This window comes from Mizuhopecten yessoensis, unplaced genomic scaffold, assembly GCF_002113885.1.
Source record: "Mizuhopecten yessoensis strain PY_sf001 unplaced genomic scaffold, ASM211388v2 scaffold11067, whole genome shotgun sequence".
Classification (NCBI taxonomy): Eukaryota; Metazoa; Mollusca; class Bivalvia; order Pectinida; family Pectinidae; genus Mizuhopecten; species Mizuhopecten yessoensis.
This window is the reverse complement of record NW_018408863.1, coordinates 351,565-361,238: the sequence shown is the minus strand read 5'-3', so window position 1 is coordinate 361,238 and position 9,674 is coordinate 351,565. Positions and strand designations below refer to the sequence as shown.

Sequence of the window (9,674 nt, the reverse complement as noted above, 5' to 3'; positions counted from 1 at the left end):
CCATTTTACCATATGTCGTAAATTTGGAGATGTGTTTGGTCATCCCTACAATGACATGGTTACTGGCTGTAACACATATACACCTGGGATCCTTCTTAGTACTGAATCTGTGAGTCAGTCGTCCTGATACCAGCTCCATGATCATGTTTTTATCATCACATACCCACAGTGTGTGTGTTGTGGGTGACAGACTGATGTCATACATAGAGACATTGTGTTTGATGTTCTGAATTACTTTACCCTTCCTGTCCAGGAGAGTTAATTGTATATAGTTCCTGGTCCACACCTTACCATTAGTGGTGGGACATAGAATCATTGTCACATGGAGACTTCCACTCCTCCACTACATTGGTCTGTGGTAGTAGTTTGTTTGCTGTCACTGCTTTCTTCACTTTTGTTCCTGGCTGTTGTTTTTGTTTAGAGGGTTGTCCCATATCATGAGATGTTGAGACTTTTCCCAAAGCTTTTTTCAAGTAATCTTGAGGACATTTTTTTGGAGTGAAGTTGGCAGTACCTAGGACAGGTTTTACAGGGAGACTGTGAGTAGGAGAAAGGATCTCACAAAATGCATCATAAATCTGTATGTGTGAACCACGCTGGAAAGCTGCTTTGAATTCTTGAATTTGTTGTTTGAGTTGCTTCTCGTACATCTCCAGGTCCTGTTTGTATTTCTTAATTAGATTTGTGTTTTCTTCTTTCATTTTGTTGTAAAGAGAGAGTGTCTGTGATGTAAGCATGTCCAGCTCTTGTTTTAATTTATCTGTTTGTGATTTTAACTGTTGTGACAACTTGTCAAAAGTACTGGTGTTGTCTTTAAGGAGCGTATCAGTAGCGGTGATATATTTCCCAATTTGCACAAGGTTATTTTTTTTTGTTCTGTCCATAAAGTTTTTAATGTCTGGTTCTTTCTGAGGAGAGATTTCACTTAGCTCACAAACGAAATGGCCTTTATGGATAGAAGAAGGGCATTTTGGACAAGCCAGTTCTTGACATTTTTCACAATATAAATCTAGTTTTCTGCCCTTGTGGTGAAAACATGTCGTTTGACCTTTAATTCGGATAGGAATTTGGCTTGTAGGGGTTGCCATTTTTTATGAAAAGCTAAATTATTTGTTGATATTTAAAAAATATTTATTCTTGTATAAAGATATTGTTATCAGTAAACACTCGCAATAAGATTTGGTTATGTCAAGAAGTGAACATTTAGTAATGTAAAAACACTAAAGAAAAACTACCTCACGATCACTGATGTCACAGGGTTACTGTGATGATGAATCCAGGTTTACCTTTCCACACTTCAGAAGGTTCACATACGTTGTCCATATTTATCCAGCCTTGGAATTCACAATCACATGATGAACTTCCTTCTACCTTTGCTGATAAATCTATCACTTTCCTGCTGACATTGTAAAAGTTTTTATCAAAACTTGGAAGTCATATTTCTGTCTGAAATTTGACAATGCTTCTAACTGGTTAGTAATATCAACACGTTTCTGCTCTGTGTACACAAATCCATGGCAATGCGTAGATCTACCTGTTTAGACCTGCAGGTGTGAAGACCAAATTTCTTCCCTGTTGAGCAAGGTTACCGACAGACATACACTGATAATACAGCAATAGACGGTGTAGTAGGTCAGTGTAGGTTGAGTTTAAAAACCCTAGCATGTACATACCTTGTGTGTATTGCGTAAAATCTATGTATAATCAATAATGTGATATCTGTTCCTTGGGAAGATATACCTGTAAACTGGGTAATAAGACAACCTGTACTGTGGATATATATACCTATGTACTGGGTAAAAAGACATACCTGTACTGTGGGTAGATACACCTATGTATTAGATAATAAAGTAATAAAGTATACCTTGACTGCTGGTAGATATTATAAGACTTTTTCATGTCTAGGGGCGTAGGATAGGGAAATTTCACCAGAGCGGTTTTCAAATTTGGTAAAACCCGCGGCATCAGTTCCGCGCTATTACAAGAAGACAAACACGAACATATCGCAGCCTCCCAAAATACACACACATACACTACACCATGCATCTTGCACACAGGGGAGGCCGTCCTTAAATGACCTTAGCTGTTAATAGGACGTTAAACAAAATCAAACAAACAAACAAACAAAAAACCCGAGGCAAAATTTGAAAACATTGAGGTGGGATTTTCCTATCCTACACTTTTGGGCATGAAAGAGTATTTTTCTGTCATTCCAACTACCAAAAAAGGCTCAGAAATCATGTAAATGCGTTTGGACTGGCTACCATTTTGTAAAATTTTAATTTTTCTGTGAGCTTTGTAGACGAAAACGAATATATCAGCCAGATTAAGCATACCCCATATTTGCAAACAGATTGAATAAAATCTCGCCTTTTCCGCATTAAGGCATTAAAGAGTTCCAAATTCGTGACGTCACGTCATTGTTGAGCCATTGTGATGTCACGTCAAGTGAAATGGGGTGTAAGATAGAAATTTCCGACACTCATTTCCTACCCTGGACAGCTCTATCTTACACACAGGGAAGGGAGAGAAACCTGTGTATTCGTAATAATACATACATGTATTGTAGGTAGATATACCTGTGTATTTTGTAATAAGACAAGACAAAAACTGTACTGTAGGTATGTATTTTCCACACCATCATCTGCTGGTCGGCAATTCAAATCGCCCTGCGTAGGTCGTCCGTCCGTTCGTCGTCCGTCCTTGAACAATTCTTGTTATCGCTATTTCTCAGGAAGTACCAGAGGGATCTTTCTCAATTTTATATGTAGGTTAACCTTGGTCTTTAGTTGTGCAGGGCAACTTTTGAGACTGATCGGATAAACAACATGGCCGCCATCTTGGATTTTGACAGTGAAGGTTTGTTATAGCTATAACTCAGGAAGTACTGGAGAGATCTTTCTTAACGTTTTTATGTAGGTTGCCCTTGGTATGAAGTTATGCATATTTTTTTTATAAGACTGATCGGATAAACAAATCTTTGATTTTGACAGTTAATGTTTGTAAGTGCTATTTCCCTGGAAGTACTAGTGGGTTCTTTCTCAAATTCTATATGGAGGTTCCCCACTATTCTTTATTGTTCAGGTTTACTTTTGAAACTAATCAGATAAACAAAATGGCCGACCGACAGACATCTTCATTCTTTTACACTGAAGGTTTGTTAGTACTATTTCTCAGGAATAACTTGAGGGATCTTTCTCCAATTAGATATTTAGGTTCCCCTTGATCCCTCGTTGTGCATGTTATATTTTGAGAATGATCATGAACAAAATGGCTAACGAAAGATCTAAATAGATCTTTCTCATATTACAATGATCGATTATATTTCTTTCACATTAAGTACTGTACTAATAAATATGTGAAATGACAAACTCACTTTTAAGGTTGTCTTTTATACACAGCAGTATTAAGTTTAGATCAAAAGTTACCTCAAGGTGCATTTACTGTTAACATGGCTCGATTAAACAGATTATAGAGAAAAGATCGAACTGTCAAAGAACTAATGAAGATGATACAATGGTGGGCAAAAAGATCCCTCTGTGATCTCTTGTTAAATATTAAGCTCACCTGGTCCAAAGGACCAAGGTGAGCTATGGCCAAATAATTAAGATACCCACCCTAGAACAATATGTACATTAATGATTATAAAAACACACACACACATATTCTACTGGAATGGCTACCTTGGTCATTACTTTAAGTGGTTGAGATCTCCACCCAATAACCATATATACAATTGCTAAGCACAAAGCAACAAATACAATCATGATATTAGAACAGACCCCAGGGTTTGGCCACACCCTAAGGACTTGTTCTTTGGTCATATCTTTGACACTGTTGTGATCCAAGCTGTAGCCATATATAAAAGTGCTGGACATAAACAGACAAAACAGTCATTCTATTAGAATTGACCCTTGGGTCTGGCCACAACCTTACGGAATGTTTGGGACTTACCTTTTCCTTAAGACTTTTTGGTCATACTGCATTCATTAAGGATCTTTTGCTATGATCGCTTAAATATCCAGGTGAGCAATACAGGCCCTCTGGGCTTCTTGTTTGTTTAAATGATAATGCTGTCACAAAGCATTGCAAACAAATTTTAAGAAATTTTTGATTTGAGTTTATTTACATTAATACTTAAAAATTTCTGGATATTTACAATAGATTATTGTTCAGTAAATATGGTTATGCTTATATATGTGTACATCAGGACTGTAGATAATTGTTTTTTACCATTGTAGTACATAGAACAGAAAATATTGACATATTGGACCCTAATGAGGACTTTCTGGGAACACTTGAAGGTCTTCATGACTTTCGAATGTTATATATATAGCAGACATTCACAGATCTTCTACTGTTATAGTTTGTTAATGTTCCAGAAAAACCAACGTTTTTTTTTATCAAATTTCACACGTTGGTCATGCACTTTTCCTGTTTGTTTTTGGAATAAAGGTAGGTTGGAAGATGTATTTAATTCATTTCCCTTTATTTTTTCAGTGTAGGAGTTGGTCCCGACGCCAAGTGCATGAATATCTTAGACTATTCAAGTGAAAACAACTTGATTATAAATGAAGGTTGGTACATGTATGTTTTTGACGAAGTTGGTAAACTTGTCTATCTTTATTGACAAAATAACTAGCGGTTATACAGTAAAATATTATCCCATCCCAGGACTACAGGTTTATAGTTTAAGGGCACCACCGGTGATGAATGTGTAACTAAATGGACTGAATTGATCGTAGGCTTCCAGGTAGCTCAATAGGTAGAGTGTCGGTCTGAGTTCGGAGAGGCCCTGGTTTGACTCCCTGTTTGGCAGTTGCATTTCTCTTTATCCTGTGACACTTGCAGTTTTAAATAATTCTTCTGTTGTGTTGCCTTAACTTTTAAATTCTTGCTTCCTTTCTTGTAGGGAACATAATTCTACAATTTAGATTGATTTTTGTTTGTCTGCAGAACAAAGATTTAGAATTTCCTCTGTGATATTTTAGCCATCATCATCAGATTGTGTGCTGTGCAACTCGCCTGTTGTCCGTCTTTAGACAATTCTTGTTATTACCATTTCCCAGAAAATACTCTAGGGGTCTTCCTTAAATTTGATATGTAGGTTCGCCTTGGTCTCTAGTGTTGCATGTTGCATTTTGAGACAGCTTGAATAAAAAAAAAACCATGCTGACAGACACTTGGATTTGACAGTTAATGTTTGTTTTGGCTATTTCTCAGGAAATACTGAAAAGATCTTGCTCAATTTGTTCCATAGGTTGAACCTTGGTCCTTCATTGTGCATGTTTACTATCGAGATTTGATGGAAAAACAAAATGGTTACCTCAAGGTGTATTTCCTATTTACATGACTCAATCAGACAGAGGAGAGCAAAGCTTGAACTGACATAGAACTAAGGAAGATGGTACAATGTTGGGCGTCATGAGGGATGTTGACATAGTTGGTCCTGTCTTATTGTAATAGAAGGATTGAGATGATCAAACAATTTTGATTGCAAATATTGTTAAAATTTTCTTGTTTGTTAGTGAGAGAAATGTGTGAATTCTGTTGATGCATATAAGGAGCCTTACCAAACCTTCGCAACCAGAGAAGATTCATCTTACACAGATCTATGCGATAATGAAATAGTGACGGTATTCGTGAGAAAGGCAAACAGTCTGTATGAAAATGTAGTTTCATCCTGCAAAACCCTAACCCTAACCCTAACAAAATGTACAACACAATGGTATCAACAACATGCTTGCTGAAAGGGTTAAACGACCACCTACATAACGAAGCTCCTCGCATGAAGATACACTGTAGTTACTTTTTCTACCAGACACAATCTGACAGCTGCTGCTTTGCATGATCTCCTTCAGTTGATTGAACTACATTGTCCAACTGCAAACCACTTCAAGGGAACCATGAAGCTCATCAAGGACCACTTTGAAGATGTTAAAGAACCTGTTTGTCAACACTTTTTCTCCAACTATTGTCAGCATCTCTTTGATAGAGACAAACCTGTTTCATGTGACATCTGTGGCAAGAAAGGGTTCTCAAGCTTCCTGTCATTGCCACTGGCGAGCCAACTCACTTCAATTTTCAATGGTAAATAATTCAATATTTTGTGACACTAACATCGCTATACAATATTTTGTCAGGCCTATTACTTCTTTGACTTTTTCAAAATCACCGAACTTGCAAAATATTTCTCGGTAATTATTGAATAATTAATAATAGACTTAATAAGGAAGTCATTTACTAACCTTTTCTATCCGATTCCTGATTTAGGATGCTTAGAGTACAGTCAATATCTTGAGTAATTAATAACTGGTTGTTATATCAAACTTGATGAGAAGGTTAGGCCAGATGGAAAAAAAATGTTTTCTGTAACATGTTGGAAAAAATTAGGATAGGTAGGTAAAGACTTTTATTTTAACAAACTTTAACAAATAATTGTCATATGGATAATAAAGGAGAGTGGTCTTGACTTTAACAGTGCCTCTTTGAAATTTTGGACTTACTATGAAAGCTTTGACAAGTGTCCACTTTCATCCAGGTGTAACTGTTTTGAGTTATGTGTATAACCTAAGAGAAATAGTTACTGCGTTAAACTCCATTGTTTTCTAAACTTAATCTACAGATTTATAAGCATTAAACATTCAGCATTTGGCTCTTATATGCTAATGTGAATGAACTTGCACCGTCATCCAGGTAAACATCTTGGTATCATTTGAACAGGTTTTCAGCATGGGTTTCACTTGAAACAAGATTTAAAAAGATGTACTAAGCTGATTTCCTTTTATAATTACTGTTTTGTTATTTCGATGTGTACCATATAAGTTTGGTGATTGTATAGTATATATGTCATAAAGATAAAACCAATATATCCTTGTATTTTTATGCTCGACCTTATTCAAAAGTCAGTGAACGTTTATAAATGCATTAAAAATATTAAATAACAAACTCACCGAAAGAACAGCAACTCCCGAGTCTGATTCCATATTTTTTTCTTCACTTTTGCCTAGTTAACAACTCATCTCTTTATTTCCTTACAATGTATACACGATAGTGTTAACATTGTTAGAACCCGATCAAAGTTAATTAGGATAAACAAAGACTTGAAGAGTTTTGATTTCTGAACTCTAAACAACATAAACCTTAACATCATAAGTATCTTAATTTTCACAGATATTCCAGAGAGAACAGAATCGTCATGGGGCTTTGGTTTGGAAATTTTAAACCCAACACGAATGTTTTCCTTAGACCCTTTATAAAGGAACTCAAGGACTATGCTATGTATAACTGCAGTACAGACATATATAGTCAAGTAGGATTACAAACTATTGGTCAACTATTAGTCGTTAATTGTGTAGAATTTATATTGAGCAAAAATAGTAATATACCAAAAGCATGTCACAGCTACTTCTATATGATATTCAGTTGAAAGCAAGAAAGATGTTAAGGTTTGGTTTCATAATGTTGTTATTGATATGTTCAAAATTTGACTTGAACAAAGCAAGATTTTATTTGAAACTGTTTCTCTCTTTAATATGTTAAACATGATAAAAATACTGTTGTGTCTTGTAACATGAAGGATTTTGTATCTTACAGGCTTTTTGTACCAGACAAATTCAACCTCGTCCGTGCAACGACCATTGATAACATGCACTGTGTCCTACTGGGAGTTTTGAAGATGTTGTTGATCTTATGGTTTGATGTTTCGCACAGGTATCAGCAATATTCAATCAGGAAAATTCTTCTCAAAGTGAATCAGAGATTTTCTTCAGTAAAGCCGCCAAACTTTTTAAATAGGATACCGAAGAATGTGGATGATATTGGGCAGTGGAAAGTTTCAGAATTTCGGACATTCCTCCTGTTTTTTGGCATCCCTCTGCTAAATTCTCATTTCATTCTCCTCCCTCAAGCTCTGGAAACATGGAATTATTTATTCCGTTACCTACTAACACAATTATGAAGATATTGTATGGGTAAAATATGGATATTTTATTGGCGAGGTGTCCGGTAATTCATGCCGTCCGGTATTATATGGATATCCCCTAACACTCTATTTCCCGCCTTTTGGCGCATCACTTTCAAACGATGGACGTACGCGGTCATTAGTATTTTCTAAATAGTATTTTGACCCTATACCTCAATTTCATACAAATTTAAAATTATTATTCCATTACCTACTAACACAATTATGAAGATATTGTATGGGTAAAATATGGATATCTGTCTGTCAACGGCTTTATCATGACGTTAAAATATTTTTTAACGCAGATTTTACAAGGTAAATGCATGTATCCGACTCTTTAAATGATGATTTTGTTAAAAGAAAATATTTTAGATATAAGCATTAGCCTTTTATTTTGTTTAGTTTATGAGATAATAAATCCAATAGAGCAGTCGGTAAATTGTTCGTAAACGATAAAGTCAATGGAGCAGTCGGTATAAACGCTTTTCTCGTTTACGAACAATTTACCGACTGCTCTATTGGATTTAGTATCTCATAAACCTATCAAAATAAAAGGTTAATCCTTAAATAAAACAGCCAGACCAGGATTCAAACTAGGACCTGGTTAAAAAACAACTGTGAAAGTTACAGCAGCATCTGGTGTCTACAACACAAACATAACTGTTTATTTGAAAGGTATCCCCGGTATGGTATAATATCAATGCGTATAGACTGCAAATGACTGAATAAACATGTCAAACACCGTCAGTCGAATAACTTCGACTTATCAGTTTTGCTGCTCGCACTGTTCATCAAAGTTGTTTTTCTTTTTAAAAAGACCACAAAATTTGGCAGTTATTTTATTTGGAACTCCACACCCTTACTCCCCCTAGGCCGGGATTGGTCTCGGCTACGCTCTACTGCGGATCGTCCGTTTACATATTAAAATCTTGATAAGATTTTGATTTGTTCAATTAAAAATGAATAATCATTATTGTTTTGGAATTTACTACACATATTGATACTTACATAGCAAGGCAAGTTTAGATTACTCATTCAAACCACATGATTTTTTTTGGCTTTTTTCAATAAAATTGATTGATAAGGGTATATGATGTCTTTAGTATTACCAAAATGTTGTCTGTGGTGTTACTAATTGACTGGAAACACCACAGACAGTAACACCACAGAAATTGTAGAGATGTTTTTATATTAAAATTATAGCCATAGGTCATGGTGCAAAACATGATATATATATGTATTTTTAAATTGCCCTTCAATATCTATTAAATACAATAAAACATTTTAGGAACAAATGGTAGGCATGTTAAATAACTTGGTAAATAAAATGTACATAATTGGTATGACTTACCTTTCATTGAATCCGATTAAAACATTGTCGCGCCTTGAACTTCTAAAAACCATGTGAAAATGAACAGGAAGTAGATACGCAACAAATGCATCATGGGTGATTGTACTCATTTGATTTAAAAGTCCTCAACTGAACCAAAACAATCTTGGTAACACCAGGGACAAAAAATGGGACAGGTAAACATTTTCTTGAAAAAACCTTAAAACATTTCTGCCAAAAAATATTTATTTATCAAAGGTATTGGTAATTATCTACAAAACTATCCAAAGATTTAGTACAATATCCTATTCAAAGAGTTTTTGGATGGGCTTAAATATTAAGGGTTTGCCCTCGGACACATCCATTTTAGTAAGGGGGGGG

At 35.4% G+C, this 9,674-nt stretch overlaps 1 protein-coding gene across 1 annotated transcript; it reads right to left on the bottom strand.

Moving 5' to 3' along the window:
• Positions 1-293: 293 nt before the first annotated feature.
• LOC110465247 (E3 ubiquitin-protein ligase TRIM33-like) lies at positions 294-1,088 on the bottom strand. The gene has a single exon (XM_021520953.1). The coding sequence runs from the start codon at positions 1,086-1,088 to the stop codon at positions 294-296; it is 795 nt and encodes a 264-aa protein (XP_021376628.1).
• Positions 1,089-9,674: the final 8,586 nt, after the last annotated feature.

Coding starts and splice junctions, on each gene's coding strand:
- LOC110465247 (XM_021520953.1), bottom strand. CDS start 1,088: ATGGCAACCCCTACAAGCCAAATTCCTATCCGAATTAAAGGTCAAACG.